This window comes from Colobus angolensis, unplaced genomic scaffold (assembly GCF_000951035.1).
Source record: "Colobus angolensis palliatus isolate OR3802 unplaced genomic scaffold, Cang.pa_1.0 Scaffold53, whole genome shotgun sequence".
Classification (NCBI taxonomy): Eukaryota; Metazoa; Chordata; class Mammalia; order Primates; family Cercopithecidae; genus Colobus; species Colobus angolensis.
In genome coordinates, this window is record NW_012118821.1 from 1,798,726 (window position 1) to 1,821,492 (window position 22,767).

General features: G+C 47.6%; 1 protein-coding gene across 3 annotated transcripts in view; it reads right to left on the bottom strand.

Moving 5' to 3' along the window:
• Window positions 1–22,767, bottom strand: part of LPIN1 (lipin 1) — a 143,211-nt gene that overhangs the window by 57,048 nt on the left and 63,396 nt on the right. For all 3 annotated transcript variants that reach the window (XM_011960881.1, XM_011960882.1, XM_011960883.1), the window contains exons 3-4: window positions 4,577–4,777; window positions 2,468–2,563 (exon numbers count right to left, since the gene is read on the bottom strand). In XM_011960881.1, the coding sequence (XP_011816271.1) occupies window positions 2,468–2,563; window positions 4,577–4,777 (297 nt within the window). The remainder of the gene's footprint in view (window positions 1–2,467; window positions 2,564–4,576; window positions 4,778–22,767) is intronic.

Genomic DNA, 22,767 nt, shown 5'->3' on the forward strand with positions numbered 1-22,767 from the left:
CAGAAAACAGAGGGAATAAATAAAAATGTGCTGCTGATCATTGAAGTAGGTTTGGAGAGCATCAGACACGCTGAAATACAACATCTACACCTGAGACATGCAGCTGAGGCTGGAAGGGAGAGGTCGTCTCACCCAGCTGCTGGACTAGACCAACTACAGAAGCAGCACAAATTCTCAGGTCAAGAGCAGAGAAGGGCCCTTGCTGTCCGCAGGCTGGCATGGAATGGGCAGCCAGGCAGACCCCCGCAGGCACATGCAGCACCAAGCAGTGCTGAAGGACACAGGCTCCCCAGCTTCCAGCAGCATCCCGGGGGTCCTAAGAGGCATCTGTATGTTGCTGAACATTCTCTGGCTTCCAAGGCCCCACCCCCCCCCACCACCACAGGCACCCTGTCAGACCAGCAAGACCAGCAAGCAGGCCCCATACAGGTCCCGCTGCATGCTGGCCCAAAATGCTTCCTCAGCTCCAGCGGCCAAGAATCTATCTAAAGCCAGGCACAAATAGAAATTAAAAATGCAGGTGTCCACATGCAGTGGAAAGAGTTTCTGTCAAAGGCCATTAGGAACCAATTAGTATTTTCGGAGTCTTCCCATCTAAGAGAGGTGAAGAGCAGGTGGGCAGGGATCCCCAGCATCAACAGAGTTACTCTAGAACATGGAAGGGGAGATGCTGAGATGCTGGGTCCTCCCCAGGCACCACCCTTCTGGGTGGGCAGGATGGAGGCAGTGCCTGGGACTGTTCTGTCCCGAAGCTGCAATTATGGACACTTGCTTTAAAACCTGGAGCTATAAAGAGCCATTCCTTTTTAATCATGGCTGCCTTCCTGGAAAGGAACTAGTTCAAGTCAATTTCATTCAGGAACCCCTACATCAGACCCCTTTAAGGTGCTTCATCTGTGAACAAAAGAGTTAAAGATGTGGTTTGTCTCAGTAGAAAACATAACCATAAATCATGACCTTGGATTTGGCAAAGGACTCTTACATGTATATGACACCAAAATCATACACAACAAAAGAAAAAACAGCATACATTAAAAAGATAAACACAAACTTTAAAAAGAAAGAAATTAGACTTCATTACAACTAAAAACTTTCATGCTGCAAAGGACACCATCAAGAAAGTGAAAAGAGAACCCATGCAATGGAAGAAAATATTTACAAATCATACACCCGATAAGGGACTTGTACCTAGAATATATAATGAAGGCATAGATGGCAGTAGTAAAAAAGAGAAACAACACACAGACACACACAAACTAGCAAAGGATCTGAATAGACGTTTCTCCAAAGATTCAGAAATGGCTAATAAGCACATAAAAAGATGTCAGACACCACTAGTTATTAGGAAAATGCAAATCATAACCATAAAGAGATACCACATCACATCCACTAGAATGATTAGAATCACAAAATCAGAAAAGTATTGGCAAAGATGTAGACACATCAGAACTCTTTGTGTGCTGTTGGTGGGAATATAAAATGGAACAGCTGCTTTGTAACACAGTCTGGCAGTTCCTCAGCTGTTAAATGTAACGTTACCACACGGCCCAGCAGTGCCATTCCTAGGTATATAACCAAGAAAAATCAAATGCATGTATCCACACAAAAGCTTGTATACAAATGTCCACAGCTGCATTGTTTACAATGGCTAAAAGGTGGAAACAATCCAAGTTGTTTGTAATGATGAATGGAACAGATGAACGGACATGGTCTATGGATACAATGGAATACTATTCAGCCATAAAAAGGAATAAAATATTGATACATACTAAAACCTGGATGAACCTTGAAACATTAATCAAAAAAAACAGGTACAAAAGATGGGATACTATAATTCCATTTAAAAGTTCAGAATAAGGAAATCTATAAGAGATAGACTAGTGGTAACTTAGGGCTCAGGGGTTGGGGGTAGAGTATAGGGGAGGCGATATCTAAAGGGTATGGTGTTTCTTTTGGGGGTGATGAAAATGTTCTAAATTTGACTGGTGGTGACAGTTGCACCTGTCTGTAAATATACTAAAACCACTACGTGTACACTTGAAATGGGTAAATTGTGTATATGTGACGTATATCTCAATAAAGCTATTAAAATTTTTAAAATATTTTTTAAAGTAATTCAGCCACTCACTTAATAAAAGAACATTGGGCATTTGAGATTTGACACACCAGTGTAATCTGTACGCCTCTGACAATGGTCCAGGCCCATGTGTGAAGTCCATCCCTCTGTCTCCTGGGAAGTCGTCAGCAAACTGAAGCCAGCCAGGAGAGCTGAGTCTGTATGGACTCAGCACACCCCCAGGCCATCTGGCTCAAATCCCTCATACAGATCAATGCTCACTTTTCTCTGCCCCATTGTCCACACAGCCAGGGCCAGTATTACTTTGCACAAACTTCCGCGGTGTCTCCAGATAACCATTGCTCAAAGCTCAAAACTAGGAAGTAACCCTGACCACCCAGCCCTCCTTACCTGATCATTATCTGTTTCTTGAACAAAAAATGCTTCTCCATTATCTCCCAATTTCATGTGCAAATCCACAGATTCCCCATTGATTTCTATGTCAACCTGAGGGGAAAACATGGTTAAGAAAAGAATGAGCTGCCTTCACCAGAACAGGAGACCTCGTGGGGAGAGCCAAGTCTCTGTGGATATGCTGTCATCACATATACCCTGAAGTGCCGCACAACTCCCAGTCTCAGTCAGGCAGTCCCATCTAAGGGAACGGTCACTTGAGCACTGGAGGAGTTCTGGGTTGGGGAGGGCAGGCCCCTGACCAGGAAAGAAGGAACCCAAAACAGTAGGTTGGTGCAAAAATAATTGCGGTTTTGGCCATTATTATAATTATTTAAAATAGTGGCAAAAACTGCAGTTGTTTCTGCAGCAAGCTAATTAATAGAAAGATTCCTCCGAGACCACCTGGTCTAGCTCCTCCTTTTTTGGCTGAGGAGCTAGACCAGACAAGAGGAGTGACCAGACCAGGGTCACACGGCTAGTGAGAGTTCAAGCAGCAATCAAAGCTTCCCCAGCCCCAGACATTAGAAATTATACCCTGGAAAACTCACCAACTATTGGCTGGGATCCTTCACCCATACTCAAGGAAGAGCTTCCACTTGAACTTAACTCAAAGAACAAATCACGAGACCGCATCCCAAAATCCACATTAGGTGGGGGCATGAAATGTCTATTTGTAAATATTTGTTTCTTTCCATTTGTGTGGCAGATTGTCTGCTAAAACTGGCCACATCAATATCCCAGTCCTACCTGCTCTTCCAGAACCTTTGCTACTCCTGAAAATAAACTAGAAATAAAAATCTAAGCTCGCAACTGACTGAACGGACCCGCTCTTGGTCAAGAAGATGCCAGAGAAACCTTGAGAACTGAGTTCCAGGCCATGATGGAATGCGAGATAGGACATGCTTCCTCATACCCCACCTCAGTAACCGCCACTTCAAAAGGGCCAAACAGAAACCAGCCCTTTCAAAAGACTCTCGGCAATGGTATCAGCAAAAGAAGCTGCTCCGCCCTTTTTTTTTTTTTTTTTTTTTTTTGCCTGATAAGAGCCCAGGAACTGGTCCTGGCCCATCTAGGGAGAATGTGCCCTGAGGGTTTTCCCTTCCTCTGCTCCACCCTTTGATGTCAGACACCAGAAAACTCCACCCTTGGCTGGTGCTAGTGCCATCGTGTTTTGAACATGGGTCCCATGGAGAGGCATGAAGCTCAGCTGCACATGTGCATGTTTTCCTCTCCAGAACACTCGTGACCCCCATCCTGTGGCTTATTAAATATGTAGATTCTGTGATCCCAGAAATCCCTGGTCTCTTTGCCCCTCCTTCAAAGCGTCTGTTTCTGCTTCTGGCCGGAGGCTACACTTCCCAGCCTGTCAGAATTGGCCACCCAGCAGGCAAGGCAACAACTTAGTTCTCCTCTCCAAATTTAGGAACTTTATCCTTCTTCCATTGACACTACCAAGAAAAGCCTATTTCTCCTCCCCTTGAGCCCAGGCAGGCTTGTGATGGCCCCAACCAGTAGGGCACAGCAGAGGTGATGCCATGTGGCTTGCAAGGCTAGGCCATAAGAAGATCCAGCATCTGCCTGGCTTCCTCCCTCTCAGGATGCTCACCTCACCACTGCCACTGTGTTGTGGGGTGTCCTGGCCAATGTGGAGAGGCCATGGGTAGTTGGTATGACCAACAGCCTCAGCGAAGAGCCCAGCCAAGAGCCAGAATCAACCACCGGTCACAAAGAATGTGAGTGTTCAGATGATTCCAGCCCTCAGCCTTTGACCTTTCCAGCTGAGGCCCCAGACAGCAGAGAAAAACCATCTCACTGTGCTCTGCCTGAATTCCTGACCACAGATACAGGAGCTTAATAAACAGTGGTGTGTGCCACGGCACTTTAATTTACACAGCCATGCTAACTAGAATAATTTCAATTAGTCACTGTCAGTTTCATGACTGACCATTTCCATCAGAGACCTAAAATTCTGGGTCTGAGAGTTCAAGACAGGTGGCATCACCAGAGTGCAAGGGCATTCTCTAAGGAGAGCCGGTGCCAGGTCCCCGTGCCCTGAGAGCTCACCACTTTCTCTCGGGAGCGCAGGACGCCCATCTTCCCAAAGCGGACGTGGAAAGGGGAGCATTGGAGGTTTCCATTGGGCTGGCGGATGACAATGATGTCAATGCACCCCGAGAGCGTGGCGGGGTTCAGCCCCTTGTAGAGCTCCTTCACGGTGACAAACACCTGGCCGGCTAACTGCCCCACGTAATTCATGGTCTGTGCCTGGAAAACAGACAAAAAAAACAAACAGAGACACACAATTAATCCAAGGAAGAGCCAATCAAAATGAACTCCTCACCATTTCAAAAACGTAGATTACACACTCAACTTTCAGCTCATCTCATTTCTGGAATGTGCTCCATCCACCCCCATGGCCTATCAGGGTCCATCATGGCCCATTACAGCCCATCAGGGCTCATCACAGCCCATCAGGGTCCATCACGGCCCGTCACGGCCCATCACGGCCCGTCAGGGCCCATCACGGCCCACCAGGGTCCATCACGGTCTATCACAGCCCATCACGGCCCATCATGGCCCATCACGGCCCATCACGGCCCATCATGGCCCATCAGGGTCCATCACGGTCCATCACGACCCATCACGGCCCATCAGGCTCCATCACAGCCCATCACTCCAACTCCCACAGCAAGCCCACCAGTCTCTACTCTCCCAGAGTCCAGCACAGACAGCCTTGACCCCATGACATCTAATCTCAGTTGTCCCCAGGCCCTGTCTCCTCTGCAGTCCCATGAAGCTTGTTTATATTGTCCTTAGGACCACTGCCACTTGCCCCTTCTTCTGTCATGATGGACAGGTTTTACACACTAAATCTCAAGACTGTAGAGGAAAGAGACTATTTCATACAGCTTAGGATCCCCCACCATGCCAATCACAGTAGCTACTTGATATTAGTTGAAAAACAAATGATTATTTTTACTGGAGAAGGGAAATGAATGATTTTTGTTTGTGACAATTTCCATGCGGTCTTGTCTGCGTGTCTGACTTCTCTCCTCTGCTCCAGGGAACACCAGCGCTCTGGGCTGCTGCCGGCTATCAACTGCAATCCACTCAGCAAACATTCAGGCCATCTCCTCTACAGGGCCTGGAGCCACAACTCAGAGATAAAGAAGAAAGTCCTGTCCCCTGGAGGGACTCACAGGCTCGTGAAGGAAACAGAGGTAATATACAAGGAACTAGCAGGGCATAGTAGCTCATGCCTATAATCCCAGCACTTTGGGAGAATGAGACAGCTGCAAGACTTGAGCCCAGGAGTTTGAGATCAGCCTGAACAACATGGCAAAATCCCATCTCTACTAAAAACACAAAAATTAGCTGTGCATGGTGGTGCGTACCTGTAGTCCCAACTACTTGGGAGGCTGAGGTGGGAGGATCACTTGAACCCAGGAGGTGGAGGTTGCAGTGAGCTGAGTGTGACTGGAGTGCAGTAGCACATGTGCGCACACACACACACGCACACACAAACTAAAATATATGTCAGTGTTGCTGAATTTGTTTTAGGTAAACACTAAGGGAGTTATGATCAAGGAAAGAAGGTGCATCAGAGGAGCTGGCGCTGGAGACGGGCTTGGAGGAGGACAGGGATATCCTCAGATGTCAGATGAGAAGGTGGACAGGGTACTGCAGGCCAGTGAGAGATTCATGCAGAAGCATGGAAGCTTAAAACTACCAGACTGGAAGAGGGAGCTGTGCCCAGAACAGAGAATGTGCAGAAGGGAAGGATGGAGAGCGGGAAACCGTGCCAGGAGATGTGGGCTCTGCTGTGTGAAGCCATCAGATTCTGGAACAAAATGACACTTTGATCCAAGATTTAGCAAAAGCATCACTGTAAAGACTGGCAAGAAAAAAACTTGATGGCAGGAAGGCTAGGAGAGAAACGATTCCCCGCCTGGAAAGGAGGTAGAGACAGAAGAAACAGAGGGATAGGGACAGGCCAAGAGATATTCTGGGTTCAAGGCAGCTGGACTGCGAGCCAGCACTGTGTTCTGGCCTTCTTTTCGTAGCTCCGGATCCCTGACCACCTGTTGCAGTCCACACCTGCCCACATCACTGTCCACTCTACCCAGCTCTCCGCTCCCATCCTTCTGCCGTCACTGTGCCCTGCTGTGCTAACCGGCGGTCTTGACTGGCCCATGGCACTCACATCTTATCCCTGGACTGGGTCATGGCAGGCAGGAGTCCTCCAGCCCTCCTCTCTCCAATCCTTGCTCGGCTTCAGGGGGTCACGCCATCAACCCTACTCTGGCCCTTCAGGGACGTGGCACCTCTTGGTGGTCGTCCAGTCCCGGGAGTCTCTTCTTTCCAGCTCTGACTTATACTCCAGGGCTGAGTCCCAGACTCTCTTCTCCTCTCCCGTTTATTCACCTGATGCTTTGGTGGATTCGTGAAGCCACGTGGTTGCAAATATCACCCAAACAGGAAGGATTTGCACGACGTAACTTCCAGTCCACCCCGACACCTCACCCCTCCTCCTGGTCCACACTGCCGCCATTCTTCAAGGCGACTATCCCAGGACACAGGTGATCACACAGACAACACCCCCACCTCAGGTCACCTACAGACTCCAGGAAACACCACGTGTGTGAACCTGTGGCTCACAAACCTGCTGTGTAGACAGGTTGGTTCTGGGAGCTTTTACTATCATTCAGTGGCACTGTGATATTATGATGTAAAAGGAAATATATATTTTGGTCTTCATCCCCAGATCCCAGCCAGAACTCCTAAACCCCTTATAATTTCTAAGTGATCAGAGTGATAGGAATGTCTTTTGTTATGATATTTCGTTTTCTTCCCCTGCTCCTGAAACAGCTCCTTAGCTCCAGACCTGTATTGCTCTGGTAAAAGGAGCATCTTTCGTCACTCAAGATAAGCCCCCTTCAACCACACCGAAGTTTAATCAGAGGACTCTCGGAGGATGGGGGCTGGGCCAGCTGCCAGAGGAACTCATCTGTGATAAGTGTTGGTGCCTTCAGCCACTCCCCACCCCCCACCCCGTCCCCAACCTCCAGGGAGGGAAAGGGGAGGGAGATTAAGTGTAATCAATGGCCGATGAGTGAATCAATCTCGCCTGTGTAATGAAGCCTCCATAGAACCCGAAAGAAAGGGGCTCAGAGAGCTTCCAGGTTGGTGAACGCGTGGCAGTGCCGGGAGGCTGGGGTGCTGGAGAGGGCATGGAAGCACCACTGCCACCCCACTGCCCTGCCCTGTGCACCCTTCCACCCTTCCACCTGGCTGCTCCGGAGTTTTATCCTTTATAACAAACCAGTGGCGATCAGTGAACTGTTTCCCTGAGTTCTGTGAGCCGATCCGCAAAGGAATGAACCCAAGGAGGTGGTCATGGGAACCCCTGATTTACAGCCAGTCAGGCAGAAGCGCAGGAGGCCCAGACTGACTGGCATCTGAAGTGAGGGACAGCTTGTGGGGATGAGCCCTTAGCCTGTGGAATCTGATGCTAACTCCAGGTAGGCGGTGTCTGAATTGATTCAATTATAGGCACCCAGTTGGTGTGCTCCGAGAGCTGGAGAACTGCTTGGTGTGGAAGAGACACACACAGGTTTGGTGTCAGAAGTGTGTATGAGAGTAGAGGAAATTGTATGGTTTGTTTGCTCTTTTATGAGCTACATTCTTAAGGCCAAGGATAAAGCTTTGGTCTTTCAAGTTAAAAAAACAAAATATACCTTTTGTATATCTTACCCCAACTCCTATGAAATAAGCAAAAGTGAGATCAGCACACCCATTTGCAAATGATGCTCAAAAGTGGTCAAATCCCCTGCATGCAGGGGCTAGTAAGAACTGTGGATTTAATTCTAATTTAGAACAGGCCGGAGAACCAAAAGTCATGAATGATACCTACAAAGGAAAGAATGTAAGAAGCCCTCCCAGGTGCATTTTACAATTTTAAATGAAGCTCTCTGCACTGATACACCTCCTCTCTCAACCGAGGAAACAAGCCCAGCCCTTAGTAAACACACTCAGGGAGGAACACACATCTGCCTTCCTTTTCACCTGGGGTTAAACGCCAGAGCCCAGCTCCCCCTTCATCTGTCCTGCTAATACGTCACATATATATAAACATCAAAACACACATTTCTCTAAGTTTACGAGTGGTGCGGGTTTAACTTCATGCAAAAAAGGTGCAGTGGGATGGTTCCTGAAAAGATGTACAATATCAGAAATGATTCTTTATAACCCTGATACTTCTTCTTCCTTCCATGTTGACCTTAGATTTTAACATGTGTTTGGTAAGAAAGGTAACCCTCTAACTCTAAAGCTACGTGCAAGCAGTATTAATAACATTTTTGTACAATTTCTTTCATATACATTATCTCCTGCTGACTCTCACAATACCCTGTAGGAATGCAGCCTTTCAGATGGTAAAACCAGAAGATAGCCAAAGTGCAATGAAGATTGCAGGGCTGGTGAAGAAGGGCTGTCTGGATTGACACACCCAGTTTCACCAGACTGGAACCCAGGTCTTTGGATTTTGAAGTGACCTCTCTTTCGGTTCTGTGAAGCCCCTTCTCATGTTCCCTATCTCTTTGCCTTCATCACCCTTGCAGGTGAGGTATGTTTGTCACCGAATGATGAGACCAACTCCCCAGCAGTGAGGCCCCAACCCCAGGCCAGCACATCTAAGAACTACTGTTGATATTTTTTTACTCATAAGAAAGAGAAAGCTCATAACTGGATAGCATTACCACATCTCTGCACCCTAGCCTCTCCTCTGTAAAGGGGGCACGTTGGCCTGGGTAACCTGCAAGGTCTAATTCCAGCTCTATCTGTTCCAAGACAAAGGCTCCACTCCTTCGTTCTTAGCAACTGAAGAGGCATCTTTAATAATGTAATTGTTGCTCTGCTCTCTTATTCTCAAGAACAAGCATCCTTGCCCCTCCTCAGTGAGCAAACTCAAGGTTACTGCTCAGAATCCAAGAATCTGGAAGTTAGAAGGATCCTTAGTCGTTGTTCCAACAACCTCATTTTTTAAAAGTAAGCCCAGAAATGGGAAGTGACTTAGCAAAGCTCTCTCCATGGCAAAGACAGAGCCAAGACTCCAACTTCCTCTGTGACCTTCCCACTGGATTGGTCTGGAGTATTTTCCTACCACAAATAACCAGAAGGTGCTTTGATATCTCCAGCTGTGGCTTTAGCTTAGATTAGTGGTGCTCTGATATCTTTAGCAGTCCCCTCTATTGAATAACTTCTTTGCAAATCTGAAAATACCTCAATTTGAAAGCAGGAAATCTTCTCAATAATTCTCAACAAGTGACAGGGTCACGGGCTCCACCTGGCAATCTGTTTGTTCCTAGGAACTCAACATCTACACCCTGGGCCTGCCTTAACAACTAAGCACTGAAAGTTTTTAAAAGGGTGAATACCACCACTTCACATCTATTAAGATGACTACTATAAAAAAAAAAAAAAAACAGAATATAACAAGTGTTGGCAAGGATATGGAGAAACTGGAACTCTTATGCACTGCTGGCGGGAATGTAAACTGTGCCCACCTCACATCTATTAAGATGACTACTATTAAAAAAATAAATAAACAAATAACAAGTGTTGGCAAGGATATGGAGAAACTGGAACTCTTGTGCACTGCTGGCGGGAATGTAAAATGTGCAGCCACTTCAGAAAATAATCTGAATTCATCAGAAAAATAAAAATAAAATTAGCTTATGATCCAGCCATTGCAGTCCTGGGTATATACCCAAAAAAACTGAAAGCAGGTCTCGAAAAGATACTGGCACACCCATGTTCGTGGCAGCATTATTCATAATAGCCAAAAGGAGGCAGCAAACCCAGGGTGACAGATGAATGAAAAAGCAAAATGTGGTCTACCCATATCATGGACTATTACTGAGCTTTAAAAAGAAAGGAAATTCTGATACATGCTATTGTGTGGATGAATCTTGAGGACAGTAGGTTAAGTGAAATAGGCTAGTCACAGAAGGAAAAATGCTGTATGATTCTACCTATATGAGCTACTTTAGGTAGACAAACTCATAGAAACAGAAAGCGTGATGACCAGGGGCTGGGGAGAAGTGGAACATAGGGAGTCAGTGTGTGTTTAATGGGTACAGGGTTTCCATTTTGCCACTGAACCATACACTTACAGATGGTTAAAATGGCAAATTTTATGTTATGTGTATTTTATCACAACTAACATTTTTTTTTAAGAACTGGGGAGAGGCCAGGCGCGGTGGCTTACTCCTGTAATCCCAGGACTTTGGGAGGCCGAGGCGGGCGGATCACGAGCTCAGGAGATCGAGACCATCCTGGCTAACATGGTAAAACCCCATCTCTACTAAAAAAAATACAAAAAATTAACCGGGCGTGGTGGCGGGCGCCTGTAGTCCCAGCTACTCGGGAGGGTGAGGCAGAATGCCGTGAACCCGGGAGGCGGAGCTTGCAGTGAGCAGAGATCGCACCACTGCACTCCAGCCTGGGCGACAGAGCGAGACTCCGTCTCAAAAAAAAAAGGAACTGGGAAGAGAGAATATTGTATTAACCAGAACTCATTTCAGGAAGCCAGGATATTATTTGGTTAAATAATTTCTTTGAAAGAGAACTTGGGGTGGAGGGGGCAATCCCTCTCCCAGGAGGCACCACGCCCTTTGAGGCACTGGGGTGGGGCCAGTCACTCCAGGCACCTGTTGCCTGGAGGGGTGCTGGCAGGTTAGAGGCAGCCAGGCTCTTCTTTCTCTGCCCTTCCTCCAAGCTCTCTTCTAAATAAATCCTGGACAAATGTTTAAAGAATACGAGAATAAACCAGCTGAGTATAAATTTCCAGATTTTACTTTCAGTTATGTTTTGAGTAAAAGGTTCAAGGAAGAAGCTAATTTACCTGAAGAAGCCAGACAAAACCAGCCCATCAACCCACCTCCTGCCCTTATCTCATGACTGTCTTTGGTGTCGGTTTCCTGCTGTCTGCTAAAACACGTGACCAAGCAGCGAGGGGAATACCTGCTTTAAAGAAGAAAGTATCTTAATTATCTCAAGGGTGACAAACAACAATAAAGAAAAACAAAACCTGCAGAGGACCAAATGGAACGCTTCGATTTCCAGTGGCTTTCAGATGCCTGCTGTTCACTCACCCCATACCAAATTCCTTTTAAACTTACAGATTTTCATCTCAAAATGTGGCAGGAAATAGCAGCTTCACCTGACAGGATTTTATTTACCACTCGAAACAGGATTCTACAACCCCTAGTTCAAATGTTTTTGACGGAGAACTCAGCCAAATCTTACAAATATCCTTTGGCAAGACGGGGGTTCTCTAAGTGTGGATTTTCAGAAAAGCTCTAAGGTTAAGAAACTAAGTTTTTTGAATGTGACATCTTCTAGCTTGACCTTCTGAACTAATACAAATTTTCTGAGGTTATTACATCCCATTGGAATACCATCTTTCCAGATATCTCTGGGTTAGAAACGGTTTTTATGTTAGGACCAAACAGATAATATACCAAAGAACATAAACATCTACAAGCACATTCCACTTAGAATTCTACTTATGACATTAATAATAAATAGCAAGCTCAACTCGAATAGCATCGATTATTAAAAACACATATGGGGGCCGGGCACTCACGCCTATAATCCCAGCACATTGGGAGGCCGAGGCTGGCGGATTACCTGAGGTCAGGAATTCGAAACCAGTCTGGCCAGCACCCATCTCCACAAAAATACAAAAATTAGCATGATGCCTTTAATCCTAGCTACTCAGAAGGCTGAGGCAGGAGAATCGCTTGAACCCAGGAGGCAGAGGTTGCAGTGGGCGGAGATCACATCATTGAACTCCAGCCTGGGTGACAGAGTAAGATTCCATCTCAAATACATAAATAAACAAATAAATAAATAAATAAAGGGATTTGAATGATTGTAGGCCACGCCCCTTAATGGACGATTCAGGAATCTGCTGTTCCACTCATTTATTATGCAAGTAAATAAAAGTGATTTTAATTTCCTTTCTAGTTCCTTCAACTAGAACATTACCTAAGGCACGTTATCTGGGACATAATAGTGGCTCCATTTTCCTATTGTGGGTTTGCTCATTGGAAATGAAATGATGTCATGGTAAGCAACATCTAATGATATACAAGACTGGCCAAGCAAATGCAAATGCAAAACTGTCTCAATAAATGCACTCTTACAATCCCCGTTTTTGTTCAGTCTTTCTCACTTGTACTTTTCTTCCTACTCTCACTTCTTTAAGAACTAAGTGGCCAGGCACAGTGGCTCACACCTGTGATCCCAGCACTTCGGGAGGCCGAGGCGGGCAGATGATGAGGTGAGGACATAGGGACCATCCTGGCTAACATGGTGAAACCACATCTCTACTAAAAATACAAAAAATTAGGCAGGCACGGTGGCACACACCTGTAGTCCCAGTTACTCAGGAGGCTGAGGCAGGAGAGTCGCTTGAACCCAGGAGGTAGAGCTTGCAGTGAGCCGAGATGGCGCCACTGCACTCCAGCCCGGGTGACAGAGCAAGACTCTGTCTCAAAAAAAAAAAAAAAAGAAAAGACCTAAGTGTCTTGCAGGAGTTGAACAATAATTAACGCTCAAATCTGGGTTCCTACCTGCCTCCTCCGTTTCCTCCCCTCGCTGTCCAGGTATATGACCCCTTCATAAACACGCCCACATGACCCTATCTTTCAGCCTCAACCTCCTCCTCAACCCTCCAGCCCAGTCACCCAGGGCAGCAGCTTGGTAAACATTCCTGTCATTCGTCAAGTGGTTGAACAGACGTCTGTCTACCAAGTGAGTCTTCTCTCCTTGAGGACAGGGACGAGGCTTGCTCATTTCTGACGTGGTACCTGCCCCACCGCAGGGCCCAGGAGATGTGTGCGGTGCTATGTGGCCATGTTTTCTTTAACAACTTCCCACGTCTTCTTTGATGACATTCTGCAACACTTGCCAGGAGTCTAATCCTATGTATTTGTGTACCAAGCTAGGTATTTCTGGAATGATGTAATTGCATTAAATCTATATGGTGATTGATTTCCAAAAGCGAAAGTATTTTCTGCGTTCAGAATGCTTTTCTTCCCATATAATGGAAATAGAGGATCCAAGCTCCCTCAGTCCTACTCTTAAAACACTGAGAACCGGTGGGTGTCCCAGAGCAAAGGACCAGGGCTCAAGCCAAGTTCATTGACCTGTGGTGACCATTTTGCCAAAACCAGGATGGAAGCGGCGGCAGGCAGGAGGATGTGGATGTGTTTTGTGATGGGGTCTCCACTTACCCAGGAGACACAGATGGCCTAGGGCTGTCCGGGGCCACGCGGGGCATGTGCAAGCCCCTGGTGTTTTAAGGAGGAAGGAGTTGGCAGGTCATCACATAAAGAGCAATGAGGAACTCTGCCAGGAGCAAATGAAAGAGAACTGCGGAAAACCACCTCGGGTTTCAGCACAGGCTAACCTTTGACTTACCTTTGAAAGGACACTCAGAACGAAACAGAACTTGGGGCTCTCTGAGAAAACAAATCCTATTGCCTGTTTGAAGTTAAAGTGTTGTCTGTCCTGTCAGTACAGACCCTGAGACTGATCTTTGTTTTCCTGGGGCTCTAGGGGGAGCCACAGGTCCAGCCTAGAGGAGTCAGCCTCTGGAGGTAGGAATCCTCCAGAGCCCGCAGACCTTTCCCAACGCCCCTTATTTGTTTGTGCTCAGAACACTTAACACATCACTGCTAAGCCCCAGGGGAAAGGCCATGGGAACCTCCACATTCCATAAAATGTATGAAACTCCTTCATAATTGGTAAGCACATCTGATCCGATTCTAAACAACCCCGGGAAGCACTCCAGGGTAAGCATCATCACCCCATTTCTGATGAGAAGCCAGGAGCACCAGGTTTATTCCAACATGACTAGAAAGTGAACAGAGAAGAGTGGGGAGCCCAGGATAGACTCCTAGTCTCTGCTGCTGTCCTCTGCACAGCACTACCTCCCCATCTAAGGTGGATAAATCCAGTATCAACGGGTGAGGCCCAGGTAAAGACAAACCAGTCATGTGGCTTTAGCAAAGCAGATGGCAACCATCTAATTCTAAAAGTCAACTAATATTGAGCACATGTTTACAGGGCATCCAGTGCTGGAGAGATCATCACAGACTATAAGTGAAGTCTGAATTACAGAGAGGCAGTTTCAAATCCAGGGCAGAAGGCACAATCTAAGCTTCCAAAAACTGGTTTACTAGAGGGAGTGAGCTCACCCTCAAAAGGTGCATTCAAAAAGTCTAAACCACCACTTGGCAAAGAGGTTGCAGAGGTAATTCGAGAATCTGATGTGGCTCTCACTTTGATGCTGAGATTCTGTGACCTGGTCATAGCAACTTCATGAAATCAAGTCTTCATCTCAAGCAAGAAACTTTTATTTTTGGTCCCATCATGACATTCCAGAGTATAAACAGCAAGTTGCACCCACCACCCTCAAAGTAGCTTGGCAAGTCAGGGCACAAGGGGGAAAAGCACTAAAATTGAAAAACCAGAAGAAACGAAAGACGACAGCAGGAATTGTTCTCTGCCAGAGCATAAATTTCATAAGACAATGCTCCCAAACAAAATTTACTGCGAGCAGTTTAAATAAACAGCCATGACATCTAAGGGTAAGACTGAAAAGCAGAAATGACACAAAATTGGGGGTCAGAAGGCCTGGCTGTGTTATCTTCTGGCATTTACCAGCTATGTGTGTGGGAGCAGGGTATTAACACAATGGCTCTGACTGAGCCCACCGGGCTGTCATCCTCAGTGGTCAACACAATGACTAGTTTGGAAAGATCTTTGCTCCTGGAAAACACATGCAAAATCGTATTACTGTCACAACCTCCCGTAGGAGGTGGCTACAGAAGCAAGCCTCAGGGTTGGCCCCGGATGTGACACCTCCAAAACTGTACTCACCCGCAGCATCACCACTCCCTGACAGTGCCTCTCAGAAGGTAAAGTCAAAAGCCATAGTTCAAAACCTTCCCTACAACCCTTAAGGACTTAGAAAGGCCGAAACACCCTCTTAGGTTCAGTCTGTGATTGAAGACTTCTCTGGCACTCGCTCAGCTCCGAGTGATTCATCATTTCCTGGAGAGAAGCTACCTAAAACCCACTCACTGCCCAGAGAGCAAACACGCATTCGGTCACATCTGCCCTCACGGCAGGTGCATAAAGAGCACCTGCGGGCTTAAGGCACATCCAAGGAGCCTAGTGATTCAAAAGCCAAGCCAATATCAGTCTGGGATGGGGCCCCCTTATCTATGTTCCTGTTATCAGCAGGAAATTACAGCTCCCAGATACAGACCTGGCTGCTGCTCATGGGGCCAGCAGATCATGTCAGGACAGCTCAATGACCACCCCTGGCACCCTTCGTCTAGGGAAGGCACTGTCGGCTCCCCAGCTGGGCTTGACAGGGACTATTTTGGGGCTTCCTGCTCACTGCCTAGCCGCCGTCCTCTGAGCACACTGCAGGCAGTGTCTCAGCATCTGAGGACTCTATCTGTGGTCTGCGCAGTACCGGATAAAGTCACAAACATCTTGCTGTTACTGGTGTTTGCCGAGATCACATCCACCTTGGAGGTTTATGAGACAAATGAGGATTTTCATCCAAAGCATTTAAAAACACAAAGAGCTTCTAAGAAGTGCCCAAAATGGTATAATGACTAATAAGACTTGCACGAAAATGAAATTGATTTATAAAGTGTTAGCTTCCTCCTGTAATTTACATTAATGGCAAAGAGGAAGTCTTTTCAGAGCATTGTGGACTGATACTTAATGGCGGTTGATAAGGGTGGTGAATTACCTGTGACAAAAGAGGAAGTCTGGTTCAGACTCAGGGTGACGCAGGGAAAGGAACACAGACAGAAAGTCAGGCCACCTGGGCAGCAGCCCACGCCCTGCTGTAACTGGCATATACTCACGGACAGCTGCTGCCCTCTGCCAGGTCTGGACTGACTGAGTCCACCAGCATCCCTGTGGTTTAACTGTCCTGACCAGAGTGCCCTGAGGAGCTTCTTAAACAGAAGAGCACAGCTCTGCATCCATCACTACCTGCTGGGAAACTGGGGACTTTCTTGGCATGCCAGAGTTCGTGAGACATTCCCGTCCAAAATACAAAAACTCACTGGAAAAGCTGGAGATGCTTTAAAAGGCCAGCAGGTCAGAGGCCCTGCAAGTCAGAGGCCTTTTAAAGGCCTTTCAATACTTCCTGATGAAAGTGATGAAACAGCAAAAACAGCCAGCCCTGGGGTCCAGCCACCAAAGCCCTGCCTATGTTAGGCAGGTGGGAAACTGTGCAGCTCCCGCAGTGAGCTTCCAGGGTGGCAAAGTGACAGGCATTTCCTCCTCCAGCCCACCCCCACCCTGCCCATCCCCCTCCTTGCCCCAGGACAGGAGGGTATTCCCATAATTAAGCTCATCTGTAGAACTCCAGCACATGGCCAGCCGGGCGAGCTCCAAGCATTCATGACCACAATTTCATACAGTTCCAGAAAGGACAGCACTGCTGACACTGTCAGGATGAGGTGACAGAGGTCACGTGGTTTCTTCCCTCACGATTACATTAGAAAATTCCACATTTACTCCAAAATTGGCAGAATCCATCTCCAGTCTTCACAAATTGCCAAGAAACGCTGCTTTCTTGGAACTGCCAAAATTCAAAACCCCCGCCACAGCTTTCCTAACCCCACAATTTCTGCCAACACCAGCCACCTCTAGAAGATTAAGGTCAGTTTAAAATGGCCTCAGACCAGCTCAAAAGAAAAAATGGACAAAACATATAGAGAATTCACATTTGGCCAGTAATACATGAGAGAGATATTCAACCCCATTCATAATTAAAGATACAGGAACCGAAAGAGGCCTTTCAGATGGTCCAAAATCAAAGCATTTCATTAAAACCCCAAGGCCTGTGAAAAGGAGGAAAATCAGACATCCGCACTCACTACTAGCAGGGTCATAAATGGGGTAGGCAATGTGGCAATGCCTATCTTTTGGGGCACATGTTGGCAAACCCCAGTAACTATACTGCTGGGAACTGATCTTACAAATACAGTAAGATCCACGTACAAAAACAGTAACCGCAGCATTAATTGTAATAGGGAAAATTGGAAACAATATCTGTATGACTCTGGCTTAATAAATTATGGGCCATTCACATTGTAAAATGGAATATTATGAGGCTGTTAATAAAATGGGAGAGAGTAGCTCCATAAATATTAACATGAAAAGGTACATATAGAATGAAAACGGGTAAAAAATACTCATAATATGGACCCACTGTGGGGTTTTATTGTTTGTTTTGTTTTGTTTTGAGACAGAGTCTCACTCTGTCACCCAGGCTGGAGTGCAGTGGCACGATCTCGGCTCACTGCAAGCTCCACCTCCCAGGTTCACGCCATTCTCCTGCCTCAGCCTCCCGAGTAGCTGGGACTACAGGCACCTGCTACCACACCCGGCTAATTTTTTTGCATTTTCAGTACAGACGGGGTTTCACCATGTTAGGCAGGATGGTCTCGATCTCCTGACCTCATAATCTGCCCATCTCAACCTCCTAAAGTGCTGGGATTACAGGTGTGAGCCACAGCACCCGGCGGAACCCATTTTTTAAAAATTACATGTGTACATATTTTGATAGGCATAAAAAAATATGGAATGAGCTACACACAAAACAAGATTCACAAGATTCACCCCTGGGACCAGCCTGGGAAAAGGAGGAAGAGATCTTCACTTTTTATCATAAATACTTCCCATAATGTTGCTTTCTAGCTTTTGTTTTTTATGTCTGCATGTATTTCACACCAATTATTAGTGACCTCAGAGAACTGGGAGTGAAGGATGGAAAACTCTGGTCCACTCAGTCTCAGCGTCTCCCCATCGCTGAAACCACTGAGACAGAAGAGCGTGCTGGACAGGGGTACTCCTGCTTTGGAGGGAAGGTCAGATGAGTGATCACTCAACTCCTCCAGCACTGAGACTTTGCAACCCTCAGACACTACAATCCCAGGTGACGCTTGTTCTCAGGTTCCTGCCAAGAAATACAAATGGCCTGGATAAAGGTGGGTACAGACATCTAAATATGGTGTGACCACTATGCGGGGCAAAACAGCCCGAGGCTTTGACTCCGATCCTTTGGCTCAATTATTTAGCTCACTGATGAACAACAGAAAGTTCTTTTCCTCTGAAGACCCAATGGCACGCTCTCTCTACCCACTTTCAAAAGCCCTCTGTCCCAATTCGTGTCTTGGTCAAAAAGAATGTTCCACCCTTATAACTTCATTTCTGTATCACCCCCCACCCCTACCACACCCCAGCAATTGGGGGGTGGGCAAATATCACTTGGATGTTCCAGGGCACTATCTATTAGGAGATAACATAGCTCAGTAGGTAAGAGCACAGGCTCTGGAGGTATTCAAATCCTGCCTCCACCTTCCACTAACTCTGTGGCCATGGACAGGTTGCTAAGCTCTCTGCACTGTGGTTTCGCATCTATTTTATAAAAAGGGATGACATCAGCACGGCCACCTCACAGGACTGTTGTGAGGCAGTAAACATAAAGTACTTTTCAAAGCACATGCACCAAATAAAAACCAGGTGCTAACTCTGTGACCACAAACTGGTTCCAGACAAAACCCAGTCTTTGAATAACGTCTCTTGCTGGAGAGGACTTTGTATATATCACCTACGTAAATGGTACCTTCCCAAAAAGACAGAAGCAAAGAACATTACTGGTTAAAATGAATACAGAACTATCTGAAGGCTATGCCTACGTTCCACCAGGGTGGTAACACGTTCTCATCTGCCCCAAATCTGAGCCCAAAGAGGCCACCCCGAGACTGCTGGCATTCTGGCATTGCAGAGTCCAATGGCAGAACATTCTTTTGCCAGAACAGTTGTCTGGGTGCGTGCCTTGTCGGGTGCTCGTTATCCTAAAACCCTTGTTGCTTGTCTCCTGTCTTGTAAACTGAAGACATATGGCCTAGTGAGATCCATGAACAGAGGATGACTTCATCAAAAAGTGAGTGTGTGTGGCTAAGGGGACAGAGGGCAAGGGGAGAGGAGCAAGGATTTCCAGGGGGCAAGGCCGGGCGGGTGGGGGGCACAAGTTCATGCCAGCAGGCACATGGGGGTGTTGGTTGTGTCTCCCATGCAGGGTCTGTGGTCAGCTTTGTGAGCCAATGCAAATCAGCTTACACTCTGGAACAAACAGGCCTCCTTACAGAGCAAAGTGCCTGTTCTAACAGCCTACAACTTTTTCTGGAAAGCCCCAGCATTCAGCATCAGCCAAAAATTCTAAGTTGCTGCAAGAATCACAAAATTTGGTCAGTGGGTTGAAAAATCCACTGTAGCCATCACCCTGTAGCCATGACCGCCGCTGTGAAAATGCTTCTGGCTTCTCTCCTGATGGAGCCCAGTCCATCTGGTTCCTCCCAACCTCTCAGCTGGGAGTGGGGATGGCACAAGGCACCGTGCATCCCTCAGAGTGCAGAACAGCCTGTAGGCCAGACACAGTGCTGAGGTTTTAAGACTCCTGGGCCACATACCTCATTGTGAAAAGTGTCAGCCTGGACCCAGACCCAGAGCTTTCTACAGGCAGAAACTCACTACTCAACATATCCCTGCCTGCACAGACCCCACCCCAACCCCAGCTGCTAAGGGCTTGTTGGGTGAATTACAGGTGGGGAGATGGAGAGGTGAAAGCAGTGGAAAAAGGAAGAGGAAGGGAGCCCACAGGAAGGGAGGTCAGGGCACTTGCTCCGGACCCCAGCAGCCCCAGGGCCCAGTGTGGCCTCCTGGGGGGCACAGATTCCCTTCGGGCACTGGTGCATCCTCTGATCAAGGAGCAGGGCCAGTGCGGGTATGTCCCCTCCACACACAGGCATGGGCCCCTCTCTCTCCACACCCTCACTCACAGCTCAGAAAGCGAACATTTCAGAAACAGCCATCTGATAGGCACCTGGGCCCCTTCTGAAGGAAGAACCTGTGACGTCACTGAAAGGCTCTGCTTGGGTTTTGTGCCAACTCTTTTTTCCCCACACACCCCATTCCAGTGTTAAATGAGTGGGCTTATTATACAATACATTGGACCAGGGTTCAATAAAGTGTCAAAACTGTGACTTTGCCCTTCTCAAGGAACAAGCCCCAGAGCTGCTAGTGGATGATTCCAGGGACTTCCTCCTCAGAACCCCTCAAAAGCTCCGAGATCCTGTGCCCCGGTTACCAGTGAGGAAGTGCAAGCGCCAACAGGTTGAACCGCCAGCCTCGGTGTCCTGGCGGGACCTGACACCTGGATGTCTCTCAAAATGCTCCAAAAGCTGCCGCCATCCGTGCAACTCCCACCCTAAGGAAAAAGCTGCCTGTACCCCTCAACTACCCCCATTGGCAGGCTTGCGCAGATCAATTAATCTCATTTAGGTACATTTTAGGCCTTGAACCCAGTACACAGAGGGTCTGGAAAAGTCAACCGGAAGAGAGGTGGCAGGCAGGGGGAGGGGGCGTGCCACAGGGATGATTTATAGAGCAGAGGCCGGCATCAGCCAGGACTGTCCCAACCCTGCAAAGAGCCCCTCCTCGCTGGCACCCTGTGGCACCTTAAAATAATAACCACCACAATGATTCGTGGACCCCATATTATGTCCCAGGGGCTCGTTTTTATCTCAGTTATTTTTACAACAATTCTGTAAATGGCTATGATTATCCCTTCATTTTACAGATGAGAACACTGAGGCTCAGAGGATTCAAGTCTTCTGCCCAAGTTCTACATCTGTGAGTGGTCAGAACAACAACTGCAAAGCCCAGTGCCCTGTGCCGGCCTCGGCGCCTCTCAGGCCACGGTGGCCTCAGGATCTTCTTCTGAAATATCTTGTCATCTCCTGACCCTCCCCTGCCCTCTGTTCTGGGCCCTTCGTGCAGCTGACCAGGCAAAGAGCAGAAGAGCAGGGCCCACAGACTTCCTTCGTCCGGGCCAGGCCGATCGTCCCCACCTAATCCAGGCCAGGCTCCTCCTCAGTCACTTCCAAGATCCCCCCCACAACCAGGAACCCCTGTGGTCTCTCACCTGAACCCTCGGGTTCTCTCCCACACCGCAACACTCAGCAGGTCCGCCCCTTGTTCCCCTGTGCTTTTCTAAAAGAAAAGAACTGCTGATAACCGAGACCTGGGTGGATGAAAGAACTCGCTCAGGATCCCAGAGAGCTCAGGCAGAGCCCAGATCAGAGCACAGACCTCCCGACCCAAGTCCAGGGCTCTATTCACGCCTGGCTCCACAAGACCACAGGGCCCCACATGGGAACAGGAATAATAAACGCCAAAACACACAACCATGCATAAAAACACTCAGTAACAAATGCTGGCAAACGTGAAGCGCTATCAAAATACAGAATCATAAATCCAACTGTTACACCTTTCAACAACAATCTGGAAGCAAGAAAAGCGTTCATGTGTGGATGTACTTATTTCTCAAATACTATACATTCCTCAACTGCTTACTTTCATTCATAAAACCCAAACTACGGAACAAAGGATAAACAGCCAATCTCACAATCACTACCCTTAGACCACCATACCACAACACCCCCAGTTAAAAAACTGTTACAAGCTTTGATTTCCCAAGACACTTCTATCCTGTGGGAAACTACTGGACTCTAAAAACTCTCCAAATTAATACTGCCAGTTGTGTTAATTGGTTTCCTGCTTGCTGATCAAAAACAGGGTTGAATTTGCTTTCTCCAGCAACTACTGACCACACAAATTACCTACGCTAGCTCCACGGCACTTAAGGTACTCCCAAAACGTTACTTCTCTTCCTGCATTTTCCTGGCCTTCCCCATAATAAAATTATGTTGCAGGAGCCGCTGATGGAGCTCACTAGGCCTAGCACCTACTAGGCTGCAAGAAAGGTGCAGAGGCCTCGCAGGGGAGAGCTGTAATATGAGAACCGGGATTCCAACCTGGGCTCAGCCTGCCCTGCCGCCCAGCAACTGTGTGACCTTGGGCACAGAGGTCAACGTCCCTGAGCCTCAGTTTCCTCAATTGCAGCGCTGGAATCCTAACTCCGGGGGAAAGAAAGCCGCTCATCCCAGTCCCCGGCGCAAAGCTGGGGATGATCGCGCAGAGCCAGGACGCACCCGCGCTAGCCGGCTGGAGCTGGTCCCCGCGGTTCTGGGACTGCGCGGCAGCCCCCCGGGGCCCCCACGCCGCTCGAGATCAGCCAGGCC